General features: G+C 38.5%; 1 protein-coding gene across 1 annotated transcript in view; it reads left to right on the plus strand.

Moving 5' to 3' along the window:
* si:ch211-112f3.4 (EF-hand and coiled-coil domain-containing protein 1) overlaps positions 1-21,126 on the plus strand; it is a 36,164-nt gene extending 15,038 nt beyond the window's left edge. Inside the window, exons 3-8 of the mRNA XM_039748490.1 lie at positions 8,344-8,474; positions 13,067-13,211; positions 15,456-15,618; positions 18,014-18,172; positions 18,379-18,448; positions 20,318-21,126. Of these exons, the coding sequence (XP_039604424.1) occupies positions 8,344-8,474; positions 13,067-13,211; positions 15,456-15,618; positions 18,014-18,172; positions 18,379-18,448; positions 20,318-20,457 (808 nt within the window). The 3' untranslated portion in view covers positions 20,458-21,126. The remainder of the gene's footprint in view (positions 1-8,343; positions 8,475-13,066; positions 13,212-15,455; positions 15,619-18,013; positions 18,173-18,378; positions 18,449-20,317) is intronic.
* Positions 21,127-21,357: the final 231 nt, after the last annotated feature.

Consider the following 21,357-nt stretch of genomic DNA (forward strand, 5'->3'; position numbering starts at 1 on the left):
ACTGAATCAACAGCCCACAATGCACAATGCTTTCAGAGATAGCCCACTTTCATGTGAAAACCGCACATCTGGCAAACCTGCTCTTCTGACAGACCAAATCACAGTAAACTTTTTGTTCCACGTGATTGATTTTGTTTTCATTATTTACTTCCATTTTTACATGACAATTTGCACAAGCAAATAGATAATGTCTCCTTACCATGAAAAAAACATGTTCCAGGAATATGTGATACAATGATTCTTTCCAGATACCTTTTGTTGTCACAATCATGCACACTCAACAGCTATCTTGAGTTGAAAAATGGACATATTTGGTTTTTAAGCGTTTCCTCCATGACCCATGCCATTTATTGTGAAACACCAGAGTAGGCAAGATATTTATTTAAATGTATAGAAATGGGGTGGCATGGTGGCGCAGTGGGTAGCGCTGTTGCCTCGCAGTAAGGAGACCCGGGTTTGCTTCCCGGGTCCTCCCTGTGTGGAGCTTGAATGTTCTCCCTGTGTCTGTGTGGTGCTCCAGTTTCCTCCCACAGTCCAAAGACATGCAGGTTAGGTGCATTGGTGATTCTAAATTGTCCCTAGTGGGTGTCTGTGTATGCGTGCCCTGCAGTGGGCTGGTGCCCTACCCTGGGTTTGTTTCCTGCCTTGTGCCCTGGGATTGGCTCTGGCAGACCCCCGTGACCCTGTACTTAGGATATAGCGGGTTGGATAATGGATGGATGGATGTATAGAAATGCTTAAATTTAGAACAGTTTCACATGGCAAATGCATGTATACCATATTTATGAAGAAATAATTTCGATTTGAAAAATATTGAACTTAATCTTTAATAAAAGGACAAGTATTTGTATGTCGGTGTGTGTCTATCCAGTTGTTATGTCCCTGCTATCCAACAGATGGCGCATTGCAAACATTAGCACTGCTATTACTTTAGGAGGACTAAAGGCAATGGCAGTTACCGGCTGTGTCACATCTTCTCCTTCCCTATTATTATCTCCTACTCTGAGCCAGAGGTTTACATGTATGACAATGTATATGATTATACACATACAAATCTCTATGCATATAGATATTAATACATTTTTTTCCTGATGTCTCTTCCTCAAGAGGCTTCAGTTATCTTGAGATTTAATTTTAATTTGGCCCAGTGGGAGAGTGTGTGTGCAGCTATGTTTATTTGTGAGTTGTCAATGCAGCAATGGCATATCCTAGAGGAGTTCATCCTCTGAAAGGCCCTGGATCCTTTGTCAACCCAAATGGCATATTATGATATTAGAAAACGAATTAATAGGTGACCAAGTATGACGACCTGTGTGAAAGTCAGCATTTAAAAAAAATGGTAAAATGGAGTGAAGAGTAACACTGGATTATAGACAATTGAAAATGTGATTGCTATACAGAAGCAATCCATTTTAACCAGTCATGCTGTGGCCCAAATGTCAAGTAACACTTTAGCTTTAGTTGTAGTTTAACTTGGCTTCAGAGGCTCATGGGAATGAGCATCTCTCTAAAGATCTAATCTGCAAGATAAACACCTCCTGCCAGGGCCTGGGTTTTTTAATTAAAGAAATAGTTGCGGAAATCCAAAGCAAGCCTATTTCTTTTTTGTTCAGATATGTATGCAATGTTAGCACCTGCACTATAAAGGAGCTTGTACTCTTTAACCACCGGGAAAGAAAACACTTCCTACAGATTGACAGCCCTGTGGGTCACTCTCAAGCTTCTTCTCATGTTGTTTGGAACATCAGTGCTACCACATGCAGTCAGTTTGTTCTCAAGAGCAATCAATTAACATGTTTGTAATGTTAATTTTGAAGCTGGAGTGAATGGGTGTAACTGGTCCTCCTTGAGTATTTGTGAAGTAAGTTTTTCTAAGCAAATGCAGTTGTATGTATAACACTTTAAGGAACTCAATCTTATCTTTCCAAGCTGCTAAAAGTAAATGAGAGAAAGAATGAATGGGAAAACAATATATTTATGGATATTCCTTAAGAGTTCACATAACGTAACACCTAAATATAATTTACTAGTAAAACATACAGACATGTGGTCCTAATACAAAGGTGGTTCATACAGTTTTCCATTTTGGCAACAGATTCTTTTGTATTTACCATGAAAAATACAGCTTCATAGTGATCACGCTGGTGATGTAACTTTCATAAGTTGTGCTCATTTGTCAGCATGTATTTCTCTGTTGTTCTCATTCTTGCATTTTGTATCCTGGATTTTGTCTTGCATGCCAGTCAACTTCAAGTCTGTCTGCTGCTCAGTTGCTTTATATTATGCACCTTCTGTGATACGCTGGATGCTCAGAAGATGTTGCTGATCTTATTTTACTTTCTTCATATTATTGAGTTTTTTCTCACGTTTGATGATTAACAAACACAATGCTTACACTTGATAATGAATTCTGAACACACATGTACCGTGGCCTAGAGGATTATCAATAGATGGGTTTGTGGGGGACTTCCAGAATATATCACGCTGTATTCAGGATTACAGTAATACTTTGGTTCATGAATCCTCTCCCTATGAATTTTTGACACAATGAAGCTAACTTCCGACTATTGCTAAACTTGTGCAGCGTCATTCAGATAATGTGCAATATCACAACGTACTGTATGTGAATATTACACACAGCAAACTGTGTCCTGACAGTTTGCCAATATTTTGCAGAGCATAAAAAATTGATAAGGATAGCTTCAATGTTATTTTAAGTAATAATTAATTATTAATTTCATTTTGTTTAGTATGTCAGAATCACAAAAGAGAAGAGGCCAGAGAAAAAAACAGACAATGTAGCAGCAGCTATGTGGTTGGCACAGTCAACTCTAAAAATAATTTGGACAAAGTTAAAAAGTCTGTACAAAACTGTGCCATAGCAGAAAAAAAATGGAGAAAGTGATAAGTCGATAAGTCTCAGGCGATAATTGAACAAAAAGCATTGCATTTGTTTAATCATTTGAAATCACAAGAAACTGAAGAAATTACAGAAGACTCTGTGGGATCTTGTATTTGGTTCAAACATTTTTAAAAATGATAGAATTTACAGTGCTAAATTAACGGTTAAAGCCATAAGTGCCGGGGTCCAAGTGTTAGCGGAATTTCCTGCAAAATTACTTGAAAAATTAAAAGCAGTTATTAAATTAAAGGAAACTAAAATCCAAACAACAAACACTAGATATTTGTTTCAAAAATGAATGTTGTTTGCTTCATTCACGGTAAATTACAGTTTTTTGTCATTGTGTACAGTTGTTATTTTTATTGTGTAAGAACACATCCTTATTCTGTCCATATTACCTCTAAAAACAAATTTTCTCATAACAAAATCGTTTCTTCATTAAGCGAGGTATTACTGTACTTCTTGCTTGTCTGTGTGCCTCTATCTGCTTATTTTTTCTCCGTCTCCGTTACGTAATTGCCTACTGTGATTTGCTTGAAGCTCAGCAGATGTCACTGCTCTTCTTTTTCTTTTTGTCATATCACTTTCTCGATAACTTTCCTATAAGAAATACACAAGCACAGGTCACTTTGCTGAGGTTGCCAATATATCCATTTATTTTGAGTTCAAAGAGTGCATCAGGTTGTAAGCTTTCGATTAAGACCAAGATCAACGTTGTAGCTCCAGTAGGTGGCAAGTAATCACATGACAGAGGAACGGACCTTAGCATTTTATATATATATACATTTGTGAAAACCCAATCTGTCATCATTTTGTTATGAACACAACTTTTTGAGTTTACTCTGTCATCTTTTATTCATTTTGTATATGATTCTTTGTTTTTTTTTTTTGTATTCTTTATTTCATTGTTATGATGGTGATGTAATCACATTGCCATTTTATTTGAGATTTTATCAAAAGAATCATTAATTCTAATCACAGCCATTTTGTATGAATATGAATGAATGCCAGTTTTTTTTACGGATATTTCCTTAACCAGTTTTCATGGCTGGTTAGTCATTTAAATGGGAAGAGGGATTTTATGTTGCAATGACTTTTTTCTTTCATAAGATTTTTGACACTGTTTGGACCAATGCCAGATAGTTGCTTCAGACTGTTCTTTTATACTACTGGTCAAAAGTTTTAGAACACCTCAGTTTTTCCAGTTTTCCTTCAAATTTAATGAGCGGAAATGCAATAAATGACTTATAATAGGTGCATTGGCGATTCTAAATTGTCCCTAGTGGATGATTGGTGTGTGTGTGTGCCCTGCGGTGGGTTGGCACCCTGCCTGGGGTTTGTTTCCTGCCTTGCACCCTGTGTTGGCTGGGATTGGCTCCAGCGGACCCCCGTGACCCTGTAGTTGGGATATAGCGGGTTGGATAATGGATGGATGGATGGATGGATGGACCTAAAATAGTGTAATGGCAAGCAGTAAACTGCCAGAGGTTCACATTTAAAGTTTAGGTTAACAAAAACAGAAAAAAACCCAGGAAATTTCAGAATATTACAAACAGGCCTTCTTCACAGAACAATTAATTACTTACAACCATGTTCTGCAGCAATTAAAGTTAAAGGTAAGCCTTGGAAGTTGAAGCAAACTATTTGCACAGGTGACCCAAGTTCTGTTGATCACTTAGAAGCCATCTGTCTGTCTTAAAGTAGCATTGGAACAGACCCTCCAGAGTAATACTTGGACAATATTACACTGTAGAAAGTTGTAAATTCCAGTGGCAATGGCAAGAAAAATGGCAATTAACAAATGAAATGAGACATAGCATTATTACCAATAAAAGTGTGGGCCTTTCATTTAGAGAAAATGCAAAAAAAAAAAATAAATCTGTCAATGTAAAGTACCATGTCCTATACATTCCAAAGGCAGTTGGAAACTGGAAGAAAATGAGACAGGAGGAGATCTGGCAGATTCAAAATCACAAACCAATTCAGGGTTATCACTGGAATATAAATGCAATATATCCCAGCAATCATCAGGAGGCAAGGGGCACCATTCAGATATGGTGCCAGTCCATCACAGGGTGAACATACACACATATACACACACTAGAGTTGCCCGGAAAACCTGCCCTTGATAAGTGAGCTAGTAAAACAGATTGGAGTGTATGGATGGTTTATGAAGTACTAATACAGCTGATCCTGCCTTGCCCTGTCTGTGTTCCTGCTTTTTGTTTGATGATGCCAGAATAGGCCTTAGACCTCTACAGCCCTGAAATTCAGTAAGCAGTTTTGAAAATGGAGGGTTGAATATATTTACTTGTGTCTACATGGTATTGCGGTGTTAACTGCTACAGCCTCAAGGCTTGAAGGGTTTTAATTTGAATTCTAGTGTGTTTCCTGTTTGTATGGACTTTGTACTTTGTCAGTGCTGACCTCTATCTCTCAGAGAAATGAATGACCAGTGTACATGATGATAACATGGTGCCATACTCAGTTTCCTCCTGGCTTTTAGAATAATAGATAGATAGATAGATAGATAGATAGATAGATAGATAGATAGATAGATAGATAGATAGATAGATAGATAGATAGATAGATAGACTTTCAGTTTCAATAGGAGTTCAGATCTTCATTATTGAAAGAGCTGGAGAGATCATTCTGTGTGCGTCCTATGTACATTGCATTGCAGAAGTTAAGAATTCCACCGATTACCAACATTTGAAATGTGGCAAAGAGCACTAGTCAACTGTTCCAAGGTGGTTTTCATTAGATAAAACATTGTCAGGCATAGTACGACTGTTATCATAATCTGTCCATTTTTTGAGCTCACGTTTTCTATTACTGTTCATTCCCACAGTGGTGATAAGGCAGGAGCCAACCCTGTTAGTGGTATCATACTTCATTGCAGAGCACACTGGGGCACATTTCTCTACACATTATTCAAAGTCATTCTGGGTCAACTTAAATGAAATGCTTGTCTTTAAGATTCACTAAGACTTAAGATTCCTGGAGGAAACAAAGACATAAAAGCTCAAATTGCACACTGATAGTGAGCGGGTGAAAACAGAATCTGGGACTCAGGAGCTCTGAGTTAATATCGCTTTGTTCCACCATATCAAAATACTGTATTATTATTAGCACTGCTAGTTTTATTTTATATATGTTTGCTGTAGTGACATATTCTGGTTATCTACAACCATGACTTTAAAGGGGTGTGTGTAGAAAATGGAAAATGATTGGATTGTTATCATTGAATCCCTGACTTTGCAGCCAAACTGAGCACAATATTTATTAAGTATGGTATTTAATTATTTGGCAGCACCGAACAGTTACCACACCAGTTGGAGGGTCTGGAGGCCTGGTAGCAATGGGGTGGCCCAGTTGGGTTCAGGTAAGCCGTGTATCCTTCCTGGCAATCCTGGCTAATTCCCTGCACTCCTGTGGTCTATCCACACAGAGCACAGATATTGACAAATTGTCCTCTTGCTTGTCAGTACACACAGGTAGGGGTCTCTAACACCCCTTAACTTCCTTGAGTGTGAAAAGTATGCCCCCCACTGTAGCCTTAGTTCTTTTAAAGGCAAGCAGCTGAATTAACAGATTTGCAAAGCGGATTTAGTGGCTTTTCACAGATATGTACTTACTCCCTGAGCCTGCACCACAGAGGATTCTTCATACTCAATCAAATGTTTAACAATGTTAGCTGCTCTCCTGTTGTAGGTTTTATTTATTTTCCCACAGGACTTTCATTTATTCACAGACTTCATGGATCCAACTTGGGCTTAGGATAGCCAGGTGTTTATGGAGATATGAGAGAGCATAACAAAACTGCTAATGTGAGCCCTAGTAATTGAAAATACTGTACATTTAAAGCTCCTATTTAATATCATATGAAGATATGATACTTGGTATCTTTCTCAAACTCACCTATCAAATTCAGGGTCACAGGGGGAGTAACAATCTCTCCAGGCAGGGGTAGACACAAGGCAGGAAACATCTGTGGACAGGGTATCAGTCTACCGCAGTGTCCACTAAGTCATATATCCACAATCATACAGGCCCAATCTGGAATCATTAGATGACTTGAGCATCTTTAGTGATGTGGAAGAAAAACTGAAGTACTTGGAGGAAACATCCACTCAAAAATGGCTAGAACATACAAACTGTACACAGACAATGACCAAGTGCAGGATTTCTATCTGGGTCTGCATCTATGAGGCAACAGCCCTACCCAGTGTGCCTCTTATATGTATGTGTATAGATATACATTGTGGCCAGATGGGGTGCTCTGAAGTAGACACCCTGTACCCAGAAAGACACCACCACAGTCCAGATAAGTAATAGAAAGGTAATTTACTAACAACATTATGCAGACGTGGGAGGGGATAACACAGTATAAAAAAGATAGGAGAAACAAAACAATAATGCTTCCTTTAGCCCCTGTTTCTGCTTCTCTGCTGACCCCAAGCTCATCTGACTAAGGTAGTAGAGGCTCCTGGGAGTACTTCCAGCAAAACACTCCAGCTGTGGAGTTGGACCCTTCTCACTTCAAGTGCCACTCCATCCCACCAGAAAGCACATTTAGGGTTATCCCTGTTCCTGCAAATACAATATCTTCTAAGAGTTTCTGTGGGGCCCCTTACTTTTTCAGTAGAATACGGCTACTGCCCACTAGTGGTCTGGAGAGATACTGCACCCATAGCAACTCTGATGGCATGGAATCACCAGCTTGGATGTACCTCACCATTCCCTCCATCCTCCTGCTCTCCCTTATGTTCTCTCTCTGTATACATGTTAGAAAGTAAACAAAGAACACGTCAAAAAGGGTTGGGACACCGAGGTGAACTTCATATATTGAAAGGCATGGAAGATGAATCACAAGAGAAAAAAAATGAAAGCAATGACACCTTGTTCAGATGGTAGTCTTCTTCAGACTGTCCCAAGATTGTGTTGAGGCTGGCTTTTAAGGTGGAGACCCGGAAGGATGGGCTTAGGGGTAGGGAGGAAACCTGGATGATGTCAGAGGTGGAAGGACCATCAATCATCCGTTCTGTGTGGGAGACAGAGAAAGGGCTTTAGGCAACAGTGCCACCCTCTGGATTGGAGTGTAATAATCTTTAAATGAACCCTGTGGATGTCTCCCAAATGCGTGTATGTAACAATATATAGTTAAATAAGTCCTGTGAACAAAGAGGCAATAAGTTGGAACAAGAGTTGAGGAGCCATGGGCTAAGCTGTAACAAGTTCCCAAGTAAATGCAATTACAACTTTGCAAATTACTACTAAATGGAACTTAACAATAAATATCAGCAATATGTAAATACAAATACATACTCAGATATACTGTATATATATCAAATCATGTAAAATTACTTCAAGCTAACCAGCACCCATTCTTTTTAAATTATATAAAAAATTTCATTGTTATTATTCTTCCACATTTTCAGAAGTCGCTGCCACTGCCGAGAGGAGAATCAGATTACACAGCAGAGGCCTCAAGTCCCATCTTTCGACCACTGGTATCCACCAACTCCACAACGCAGGTCACCTGCTGGCCGAGATGAATCTTCTGGAAGAGGTGATTGCTGTTGCTGCCTTTACAGCACATACTTTTATTTGAATACCTGTGTTCTTTTTATGGCTATAATGCTATTGATGAAACGCACCATATAAAATTCAGATGGCCCAATTATTCTTTTGTATATGGTACTTAACTATAAGGTTCATAATGAAAGGCAGTCTTCAAAAATAATCAGGACTTGATCATATTTTTATATTATAATAGGGCTTTTTGTGCAGCATATTTTGTATAAAGGTGATACACCATGAGAATTCAAGGTGGCTAGATTATTTTTTGAGCAATGTTAATGCTGTTTTGATGTAATTTATGGTAGCACTGGAGACAAAATTTGAGAGGTAAGATTGCATTGGTTTGGACATGTGCAGAGGAGAGACGCTGGGTATATTGGGAAAAGGATGTTGAGGATACAGCTGCCAGGCAAGAAGAGAAGAGGAAGGCCTAAGACAAGGTTTATGGATGTGGTGAGAGAGGACATGCAGAGGACAGAAAGATATGGAAGAAGATGATCCACTGTGGTGACCTCTAACGGGAGACGCCAAAAGAAGAAGAATAGATTTAGTATATTCTTTTTTAGCAATAGTGACATTTTTTATGACATTTTTTGTTCAGTTAATTCTGTGTTTAATAGAATTGCTTTTGTGCCAACACTCAATATTAAATGTTCTATGAAAAAGATTGCTTAATTTCGTCTTTGGGCAGTAGAAAAAATTTATCCATGTTTTTTATGAAAGGCGTAATAACAATTGAAATTTGCTTGATTATGTTAGTATCAATGTTTTTTTATAAAACACTCTTTATAAGTGTTTAATTTACAAAGCCAATTTATTCCTTTATTATCAAACCTATTTACAATCCCAATTCCAAAAAAGTTAGCGATTGTTTGGAGCAGGAGTGACTGGGAGAAGGTTGGCTCGTCGCAGTGAAGGGAGGCAGTGGGAGTTGGAGATTGGGAAGAGAAGCCCCAGTATGACCATCCTGGTCTCTGGGGAGCCCAACTCTTGGTCTAGGTGAGATGAACCGGATCCAGGGATTGGAACACCACCAGATCAGTTGTGTAGGAGAAGAAGGTCAGCTGCAGGTATGGCGACTCTCCTGTTGCGAGGCCCAGACGGGAGAAGCAGGGGAACCGCCAGGTAAAAGAAGACACCGGGCTTTGTGTTTTAAGGGACTGCTTCCAGCATTGTTTTAACCTCATCATTTTAAAGAATTTTTCTATGTTTTTTTTTAACTCCACCTTTCACCCATTTTATTAGATTATTTATTTGAGGACTTTTAAATCACTGCACTATTTATTTGGACACTTAGTTTTTGTTTGCTGTTTTTAAATAAAAAGACTTTTGCACTTTTACACCATCCCCTTTGCTCCATTGTAGTGCCTCACTGCCAGGCTCATCGGTAACATTACCGATGGTGCATGGTTCAAGGGCTCCCGAACGCAAGATGGGAGCATGCAGTGAACCCGCATCGTCACAGGAACAATTTCAGAATAATGTTCAACGTAAAATTGTGAAGGCATTAAATATATCATCATCTACAGAACATAATATCATCAAAAAATTCTGAAAATCTGAAGAAATCTCTGTGTACAAAGGACAAGGCCGACCATAAAAAATTGGATGGTTGTGATCTTCAGGCCCTCAGGCTGCACTGCATTAAAACCAGGCCTGATTCTGTTATGGAAATCACTGCAAGGGCTCATGAACACTTCCAGAAATCATTATCTGCGAACATAGCTCACTGTGCCATCCACAAATGCAGGTAAAAGCTCTAGCATGCCAAGAAGAAGCCATATGTGAACATGATCTAGAAACACCACTATCTTCTCTGGGCCAAAACTTGTTTAAAATGGACTAATGGAGGCAAAGTGCAAAACTGCTCTGTGGTCAGAGAAATCAAAATCTGAAATTCTTTTTGGAAAATGTGTACTCCAGACTAAAGAGATGAGGGACCACCCGGCTTGTTATCAGCGCTCAAATCAAAAGCCTGCATCTGTGATGGTATGGGGGTGCATTAGTGCCTATGGAATGGGCAGCTTGCCCATCTGGAAAGGTACCATCAGTGCCGAAAGGTATATACAGGTTTTAGAGCAACATATGCTCCCTTCCAGATGATATCTTTTTCAGGGAAGGCCTTGCATATCTCAGCAAGACAATGCTAAACCACCAACTGCATCTATTAGAACAGCATGGCTTCGTAGTACAAGAGTCTGCCTGAATTCCAGACCTTTCACCAATTGAAAATGATATGGTGCATCATAAAAACAAAAAAGTCCAGCAACTGGTCTCCTCAGTTCCCGGACATTTACAGACTGTTAGTAAAAAAAGGGAGGATGCTGCGCAGTTGCAAACATGGCCCTGGCCCAGCTTTTTTCAGACGTACTGCTGCTGTCAAATTCCAAATGTCCTTATTCTTTTCTTCAAATGGTACATTTTCTCAGTTTAAACATTTGATATGTTTCTATGTTCTGTTGTGAACAAAATATGGGTTTATGAGATTTGCAATTCATTGCATTCTGTTTTTATTTACATATTACACAGCATCCCAAATTTTTTGGAACTGGGGTTGCAGTTCAGTTCATAAAATGTAAATGTATTTGATTTGTTCAAATCTAAAGCTTTTATAATTCACTCTGTGATAGTGTTTACTTGTGAAAGGAGCTGAGCAAATTAAATATAGCTTGATTATGTCAGAATAACAGGAATGCTTGCTTTATTACTGACCACTGTAGAAGTTGGTTCATTATTTGCATAATGCAATTTGTTTATTCTGCTTGGTATGAAAAACATTATATTAAATCAAAATTGTCTGTATTTTTCATGCATAATTGTGAGGCTTAGTGTAAAATAGTGATTGCTAAAACATTCAGTTTGTATAGAAAAGATGACTAATTTATTCTGCTTAACAGATTATTTGATAAAGCATTTTAGTGCAGCAGTAGGCAGCCCAGTGACACAGTGGCCAGCACTTTTGAATTGCAACTCCGGGGTCCTGGACTTGAATTTCACCTCAGACCCTGCCAGTGCAGAGTTTGCATGTTCTTCCTGTGTCTGTTGGGATACACTAGTTTCTTTTCCAAACATAAGTTTTAGGTTAATTCACAATTTTAAAAGCCCTGGTGTGAGTGAGTGTGCCAGAGTGTAGTGAAAAGCACCCTGTTCAGGTATGGCTGCTAACAGAATAAGCGGGATAAAAAGCAGATGAAGAGATGGATGAAAGGCAGATCTTGGTTTTAAAGTTGGAAAGATGTCTTAATGATTACATTTGTTTAAGAGTGATGCTTTGTGCTATAGAACAATGGAGTTAGCTCCATGTAGAACGAGGATATCTGCATTCTGTTCTGCATATAGCAGTAATAGTGCTACTTAAAATATTTCCTATATAAAGGTTTCTTGTTTTTTATGTGTAATAGCGATGTTTCTGTAGAGCTTTTTGAGGATTAGGGAGAAAATTCTACTTTTTCTTTGTTTAATATAGTAATACTTGTGTAATGCAAATTTTTGAAACTATAAAAGTTAAGATTTTCTTTTTGATAAGCATTGTAAAGCAATTTCATCCAATGTTTGGTGTGAAAAGGTCAATATAGACTGTAAATTACTTACTAATTCTTTTTCTGTAACAGTGTAGCATTTGTAAGTCACTTTATAATATATTCCGTGAAGGACACTATATTAAGAGGTTACTTGATTTATCCTTAATCTGGATGGAACAGGACAGCAAAAAATTTGAACACAGTTGTCAGTGCTAACAGTTCACAGCAGGCCTTCTAGCACACTGTTGTGTGTAAAACTGGGAAAGTAAAAGGATAGATAGATAGATAGATAGATAGATAGATAGATAGATAGATAGATAGATAGATAGATAGATAGATAGATAGATAGATAGATAGAACTTTATTTGTCCCCAAGGGAATATTCGGCTTTTCAAAGAAGCTCAAAAGTAATTAAATAAATGAGTATTATTATATTATGACAAACAAAAAACTCTCTAATGTACAGTATACCAGAATGATTAAAAAGAAAGTAAATGTCTAACTTGGCAGTCACAGTCACAGTGAGGCATTATACAGGTACTCATTAATCAGTGACTCCAGATTGCCCTGACAATTATACCTGTGGATGTATTCTTCAGTGTTCCCTGTGGTAGACTGGCAATCCAGACAAAGTCAGTTTCTGTCATGTTGTCCAATTTGTTTGGACTAAACAGGCTAACAGACATTCCTTTACTTTATGTTGGCTAAAGTAGGTTTAGTAAATGAATCTGAATTAGTCTAACTGGAGTTGTAATAGTAGTCATTAGAAAAAATGATGGCTGAGTTTTCTTTGTTAAAGTTATTGAAGTTGAAAACATGACTGTGTTTTGTGATGGATGAGTTCCTGCTTTGCATCCTTTGTTGTCATCATATACTGTTCTCAGAGAAGCTTTCCAGGAAAATGAAAATGAATAGATTCTCATTTGGAATGAATGTCTTTATATCAGTTCCTTTTATGAATGAGTTGTAATATGGAGAGTTAGTGAAGAATGCTACAAATACAATCCCTTGTCAGAAACCCTCTGTGTGATAGTGATTTGACTCAGTGTCTTACCCACAGGAGAAGAACGGCTACAAAGAGCGGTAGAAGGACGAGCTGCCTCTGATGAAGAAGAAGAGGAACAGCAACGCAATGCAGAGGAAGGCCAGTGCTGTCTCACTGAGGTGAAGAAACTCCTCAGCCAACTCAGCTGCTCAGGAAAAGGGTAAGACATGAAATTCTGTTTTATTCAGCTTTGCAGGAATTGTGACCTGTGCAAGTCCACAGCGCATTCACTAGTTAAATAAACTAAATAAGTACAATAGATACACAAAAATGAATAAATATAAGGTGCAAACTGTGAGGTATGAAAGGAATTATACTAAACTAGCCGACGCCCGTAACATACGGCGGTGTAAGAACAGGAACGGAAAATGGTGAGAAAGAAATTCAGAAATCAAGAAGAAAGAAATACTTCTTGAAAGACACAGTTGTGAATAGGTGTTTTACTGGAGATGATTTGCGTCAAGAAATAACCCACTGATAGGAACAGGTAGTTGCCGGATCCCGGAATAGAGATGACGCACAAAAACCCGTCGACAGAGAAGATACTGTCATTCATTTTATAACAAAGGCTCAGGAAACAACCGTCGCAGTATAACGAAAATAGCAAGGAGCGAAACCAATAGAAAGGAGCAAAATCAATGCCAATGGTCAAGAGAGTACCTTCCGGTAGCATGCTACGGAAAAGACGCCCAGGCGCACGCATGGCCGAAGTGAAAGGTCACGCGGTCAGGCTAGATATAGGGAGGTGACGTGACACCAATGGGGTCATGAGAGAGGAGCGGGGAACGCGGTAGTCCGAAGGAGGAATAGGAATTGAGAAAAGCGGCGTTGGGGTGTATGGGAGGCCGCATGCAGCGTCGGGAAGGGTTTGGAAGAGTAGGAATAGGAATCAAGAAATGCCATGTGGGCTGCGTGTGGGGGGACCGGTTTTGAAGAGGAAGCAGGACGAACCAGAAGAGAAATATATATAAGAGATAGGATTTGTAATAAAGCCAGTAGAAACTGGTTAATAGTTCTACAAATGCAGTAATGGTAAAAGGCCATTAGAGAGCACTGCTGCGTAATGTGTATGGGTGCTGATTTGAAAATGAACTCAATCTGTGAAACTGCAGGGACTCTCCAGTTGAGGGTGATGTTACTTAATGTAGGAGGAAGCAGGACGAACCAGAAGAGAAATATATATAAGCAAATGATGCATAGGTAGATATGAAAGGCACTATAATACATAGAAAGAGAGCTACATTTTAAAGGTAAAATACAACAAATGGAAATGAAGATAGGTAAATATGTAGATATATTGAAAGATAAGCAGAATGGGGTAAAATGGGTGAACAGATATAAAGGCACTATATGATAGTGTCAGGGAAATTACTATTTTAAATAAGGAAAAGTCGAGATCACTGCTACCAATGTCTCCATCTGCTGGATGTCCTTTATTACAACAAGCTTGAGAGAGCCTGCCATGTTAGCCAGCCAGCTTACCAAGACAAGACTGAGGAATACTGTACACTGTATAACAAAGCAATCACCTTAAGTAATTTACGTTCATTTGCATAACACAGCAAGAAACACATTAGTTTGCACCAATCGGCATACAGATAAATCACATAATCTCTTCTTTATACCTGGGTATTCTAGACAAGCATGTGAGTCAATCTATCCAACAGTTAATTCTTGGCTGAAATTAATAATACAACAGGATAATGATTCAAAATACACACCAGTAAACCTAAATTGAATGACTAAAAAAGAAAAGAGTGAAGATTTGGGAATGGCCAAGTGAAAATCCAGGACTTAACTGTACTGAGATGCTATGCCAGGACCTTAGGAGAGCTGTGCAACGATGCACTTAGACATCAATAAACTGAAACAATGTTGTAAAGAGGAGTAGGACAAACTTTCGTCAATGCAATCTACAGTAAGAGACCAATCAACTTGTACAGAAAATGGTAGCTGCCAGAGGTGTTTGTACAAACTACCTAGTCATTACTTTTTCATCTATTGCTTCAGCATGATTGCTGTTTTATTATTAATGACAAAATCATATTTATCTAATTTTAGAACTTGGTGGAGACTACTTAATTGCTAATTGTGCCTTGAAGTGTAAAACCATAGTTTACATATTTTAAACAGAGACATAGATGATACAATGCTCTTTATCAGGCCAGGGAAGGCTGTGAAAGAAAAGATACAATTCCCAATTTCTTTTAAGAAGGTGACATCTTGTCTAAACTTCTCACAAGGTGAGCAGTACTCTTGGTTTTCCAGAATGTCATGTACAAATGAGTTACTGGAGCTTTTCATCCTCAAGGGACTGAACTTCAAACACAGCATAGCTATGGCAGCCTGCCATCTGTCAGCACTCTTCTGTGACTTTCTAAGCCTATTTTCTTTGTTTCTGTAGGTGTCAGAATGGTGCAGTGCGTCACATGTTCATGGCTCACACTGGTCTTCAAAATGACAACCCAGAGTGTGCAGCTACATTGGCAGAATCAAGGGCACAGAGCAAAAGAGAACACAACTCTGTAGAGGGCAAGAAGAAGGCAGCTGAGAGCGAATTGGAAAGAGTAAGTGTCTGTGAAGAGAGAGTGGGGCACAAGGGAGAGGGAGTGTGTGTGGGGGGAAGCAGTGCCATCTGCTGGTTGTAAATGGGGAGTCATATAGGAAGGTCTGAATGATGACAATCTACAACAAGCAAATTGGAAATGAGGTCTAACAATCACAAAAATCAGCTACATTTACAAAACTAAAATCACAACTCAGATTTTCCTTTTAAAATTGAGATCTTTATATGAATGAGAATCTCATTTTATATGCAAAAAATTAGATTCTCCACTGCAAATCTTACCAAATCTGTCTAATATACTGTAAAAAAGTGCTCTTAGCTCGTATAAAAAAGGGTGGTTTAAACATAGCCCCAGGAACCAAAGTGACAAGAAACAGAATCCACATCTGAAGCAGAAGGGCCTGATAGTCACAAGTTTATAATATGAAGGGTTATAGGGGTTACTGGTCAGAAATAAAAAAGAAATGCATTACAGAAAGAAAGAAGAGATAGTGATGCCTCATGGTGAATGTCACAAATTCAAAAGATTTTGTTGGACAGTTATCGTATCGGGCAGCAAGGTGGCACAGTGGGTAGCGCTGCTGCCTTGCAGTTAGGAGACCTGGGTTCACTTCCCGGGTCCTCACTGCATGGAGTTTCCATGTTCTCCCCGTGTCTGTGTGGGTTTCCTCCCACAGTCCAAAGACATGCAGGTTCGGTGCATTGGCGATCCTAAATTGTGCTTGATGTGTGTGTGTGTGCTCCATGGTGGGCTGGCACCCTGGCTGGGATTGGCTCTGGCAGACCCCTGTAGTTAGGATATAGCGGGTTGGATAATGGATGGGTTATCTTATCCAAAGATCTTGACCATACATTGTTCTTCTCTCTTGTTAAATGAACCCTAGCCTGGAGGAGTCTATTAATTTTTTACATTTAAGATTTCTCACTTAAAGATTTACCAATGTTGTTTCTTGTCCTTGTGTGTATATAAACACAAGGAACTCCAGTTTCTGTATTACATCTTGCCTGAAGAAGGGGCCTGAGTTGCTTTGAAAGCTTTCATATTGTAATCTTTTTAGTTAGCCAATAAAAAAAGTAATTATGCTTGACTTTTCACTACATTCATAATGGCTAACATGGTACAACACCCTAGCACTACAGAAAACAGGAAGAAATATAGAAACAAAAGACAATGAAATATTAAAATAACATGTCTTATAATTAGAAATAAAGAAATGGACCACATGGTCAGAAATAAACATAAAAAAGGTGTTGAGAAATAATGGTATGAAATATAGACACAGCTGGCACTGAAGACTGATGTATACATACCTAGAAACTAAGGAAATAAAAGCAATAAGACCTAGTCACAAGACCTAAAATGAACGACATTAAGGTGATATGGTCTGAAATACACTAATGAAAAGTATTGTGGTCTAAAGATAGATGTGAAGAAACCAGAAGATTATGTGAAGTAATACTCAGAAATTATATATAAGAGAGAGAGAGAATATATATATATTTGTATATATGTCGAGTCTTCAGACAAATTTGAAAACAGTCCTGAAGAAAAGTTGGGGAGTCAGCTGGGCCGCCCAGTTTAATGTACAGAACTAAAGTAGGTTCAAAACAAAAGAACAAAAGAGGGCACAACAATTGAAAAGCAGGCAATCGGCTTGAAGAACACAGCCTGACAATGTCTCTCTTTAAAGGTAGGGTTATGTTTTGGGGAGCTCTACACTGGTTGTTGCCCTGGTCCAAAAAGCAAAGCCACCTTTTGGGGACATCTGCTTTTTATACTTTTTATGACAGAAGGGGCGGAACTTCTCTGTCTCAATTGTCATTGTCATTGGGTGTCTTCTCAGCAAACAAAAGGAGACAAGACCATTAGTGACAGTGTCCCCTCTTGCCCTGGTGGAGTTGTCGCATACCTTAGGTGAGCCTAGAAAAGTTATCCTCACATGCACATGCAATGTGTCTATAATATATATATATATATATATATATATATATATATATATATATATATATATATATATATATATATATATATATATATATATATACAGGGTGGTCCAGATCTAACTATGCAGATCCAGATCGCCTGGATGACTTTGATTTATGCGGGGACAATTCCAGTTCAGCGCAAAGACGATTCTTCATGTCATCACATCGCACACTTCTCAAATCCAGGTGATTTTCTATGTAATACACTTAGTAAGTTATAGCATAATGAAAATTGCATAATTAGATTTGGACCACCCTATATTTCCAACCTGGTGATGGATCCTACTCAGAAGAGCTAACCAAACCAAGTGTCAAAGTAGAATGCAAAATGAAAATCTGAGGATGTTGACAGCAGTGAGCCCCAGGTCAGAATGTGATCTTTTCTCATTCAGTCTTCCTTTTCTTTGCAGCTGCTTTGCTCTGCAGGAAAGAACCTCCAACTGAAAGAGGAAGAGGCTGAGATGCTACGTATGGAGCTGCAGATGGTGGAGACAGAACGTGTGCGTCTCTCCCTGCTTGAAGAGAAACTTGCTGACGCCTTGGCACTTCTTCTACAGCTTCGAGCCCAAGTAATTTGAGTAACTAAGCAGTCCTTACAGTAGAGAGGGGGATAGTGAAGAGTGATTTCATTACATTGGTGCAGGCCAGGAGAGTTCTTCTGTTACTTGGAAACTATATCCACTGATGGACTTTTGAAATCACTAGTGACAGCTCATGACATCATGCCCTCCAATCAGGCCCTAATTAACAGAATATTTTCATTTCTTTTCTTTAGAACATTTCCAGAAGAGCTTTAGGGAAGATTCTGATGGACACACTTGATATATGGAGCCAGTGTGAAACTGGTAAGTATAGCTCTCACTTTTCCTACCCTTTCTACTATGGGCTCCTTATCCATGTGATTAGGTGGCCTTTAGAGAGTTAGAAGAATTCTATTTCACTGCATGTGCAGTAAGAAAAACTAGACAAATTCTCCAGAGCAAGCTTACTATGTTATTTGTGGTGAAGCTTGGTTAAATACTGCAAAACATTCTGTGATATGTTTTGGCAGGAGATGAGCTTGATGGTTAGCATGAAAAGGCTGTAAAGATCTGTACAAAAAAAAAATTGGGTAGATTAAATACAAATTAGGAAAGGTCAAAGCTTTGGGATTCTAGAGATCCAGATGTGACAGACTTAGACATTGAGAGTATAAAGGTCCAAGTCTGGCAGGTTGAGACACTGAGAGGCTAAAGCTTTACAAGTCAGATGATGTCCATACTCAGAAATTTGCTCAAGGTGACTCAAACTCCCCTCTGCTTATATTCTCTGAGCAGCTGCAGGACTCTAAGTCAAGATTATAGAAGAAAAAGAGTGCTCCCCTTTCTCAAGTGACCAACAGAACTCTGACAGTGAGGATATCTTCTTGTCATAAGTGGACTCTCTCCATTCTTCTTCAGTAAAGAATTTGACAAAATTTGACAAAATTTCTGAAGCTTTAGATGAGTTACAGGGAGACCACCACATATCAGAGTGTAAAACAAAGACCTGCTAAAGCTGTAGATGTGGCTAAGGCCAAAAGAGGATGAAGGTCCAGGTGTTTTTTAGATGAAACAGGGTAGCAACACAAGGGGCTTAATCTTTAGATCTTGCATGTCCAGACCCCCAAAAGCTGAAGTTTTAGATGTGATTAGTAAGAAGGACCTGCTGAAGATGTGCCAGATTTGGAACCACAGGAAGCTCTAGACTTAAAGAGACTGAACCTGTGGTTGTAGATGTGAATGTAGGGGACCTCTATGTAAGACAATGTACTCTTCAAACTTCAGGTCTGTCTGTAAGACTCTGATCTCAAGAGATTAAGACTAGATCATGATTGGCCGAATCTCTACATGTGACATATTCAGTCCTAAAATGGTGTTGGATGCAAGAGGAGACTACAAAATAATGAAGGTATAAATGTTAAAGAGGCTAAAATTTCAGATATGACAAGTGAGACCACCAAAAGCTGGTTTGGGACTTTAAATCTGATTGCAATGAAACAAGAGGTACTAAAGCTGCAAATGTAACTGGGTAATGCCCCAGAAAATCTTATTGTGATAACTAAGATGATGGATCTAACTACAAGAGCTGGTAGGTCTTAATGTGTCATTTCAATGTATAGACACTGAAGCTGTTGCTTCAGATATAACCAAATTAGACCTAAAAAGGTTGAATTTATGCATCTGACATACTTAATGAGTGACAAGATGAGATTGTAACAGGCTGACGCGTGTTTAGAACTGAAGAGAGCCTGACAGCCTGAGATATTTGGAGGTCAGACATGCTACGACAAGAGGATGAGGCTCCAAATTTAACAAGGCAAGATCATGAAAGGTTTGAACATTTTATATGATAACAAAGGATTTAGAAGTGACAGAGAAGGATTACAAGAGGCCTTTAAAATGAAATTAGGGTCAGACAGTCAACTAAATGAGTGTAAGAGAGAGGTGTGGTCTAATTTAGAACATTACAACAACTGTGATGAGAGCAGGCTATTCAGCCCAACAAGCTTGTCCATCCTCCTATTCTCTAGATTGTCCAAAATAACATCAAGTCAAGATCTGAATGTCTCTAAAGTCCTATCTCTCCTCCACACAACTTTGTATTTTCTTCCATGTGTCTATGGTTCTTTGCTTAAACGTTATGTATTTAGAGTATTACCTTCACTAATGTCCTCACACCTGCATATCCTTTAGGTTCTTCACACTTCCCAGGGCTTCTTGACACACTGTGCCAGCAGCTTAGGTGCTGTGAGCTACTAGTGGAGTCAACAAATGGACAAAACAGCAAAGGACAAGCACGCAGCACAGTCAACTCTCTGATAATCTCTTGCTGAAGGAAGGCCATGTGTGTTATCAGCAACCAGACATCCCGTGTTCATGGAAGTCCAGCAAAGTACATGTCCGCATCTGAAGCATAAAACATTTTCAATATACTGTAATAAACCAGCAAAAGCCATTACACACAGCAGTGTTACTTGGACTGAGTAAAATGTGAAAAAGTGCTGCAGAAAGTGGAGAAGATAATCACTTCAGGTTTTTTTTATTATAATTTCTATGTTCTGAATATCCATTCCATATCTGTGCTAATTTAGATTGGATATTAAGAAAACTGTAACACATGACTGAAGGAAAAATCATTTGTGTTTATGAGCTTGCTTTTTATGTACGTCAGGAACGACTATAATTATGTTGCTTTTTACTTTGGGCTTTGCTGTAGATGTCCTGGAAAAGTGAGTGCTGCACAATTTATTTCTGTACTATGTATGGGTAATGCTGACAAAGATAAAATAATCTAAAGAGTTCTATATACAAGGTTTATTTTTTAGATGATAATTATACTATATGTCCTTTAGCAGATATTTAATGTTTGTATTTTCTAAGTATGTATTGTCCTCTACTGTTCAGTTAAGGGGCCATCAAGAGACTATTTATTTGCTTTCTATTTTGCCATTTTGGAGACTTTACATGGAGGTCAAAATATACTTCAGTAATAAACACTTTGGCTGAATAAAATCTGTTTATTGTATGATTATTTTTCAAATAACTGCAGTCATCCATCTTTTTAACTTGGTGTTCTACATCCAGGGGTGAAGGAAAGTTGATTGTAGTTTCAGGTACGAGGCAGGAACAAACCTTAAATGGGACACTGAGCAAGATAATTAAAGTGCTGTGGTTCAAAATAGCATGAATAAGTATTTGTGTTGAACATGTTACTCATAATGGTGCTAAAAGTT

Source organism: Polypterus senegalus, chromosome 3 (assembly GCF_016835505.1).
Source record: "Polypterus senegalus isolate Bchr_013 chromosome 3, ASM1683550v1, whole genome shotgun sequence".
Classification (NCBI taxonomy): Eukaryota; Metazoa; Chordata; class Cladistia; order Polypteriformes; family Polypteridae; genus Polypterus; species Polypterus senegalus.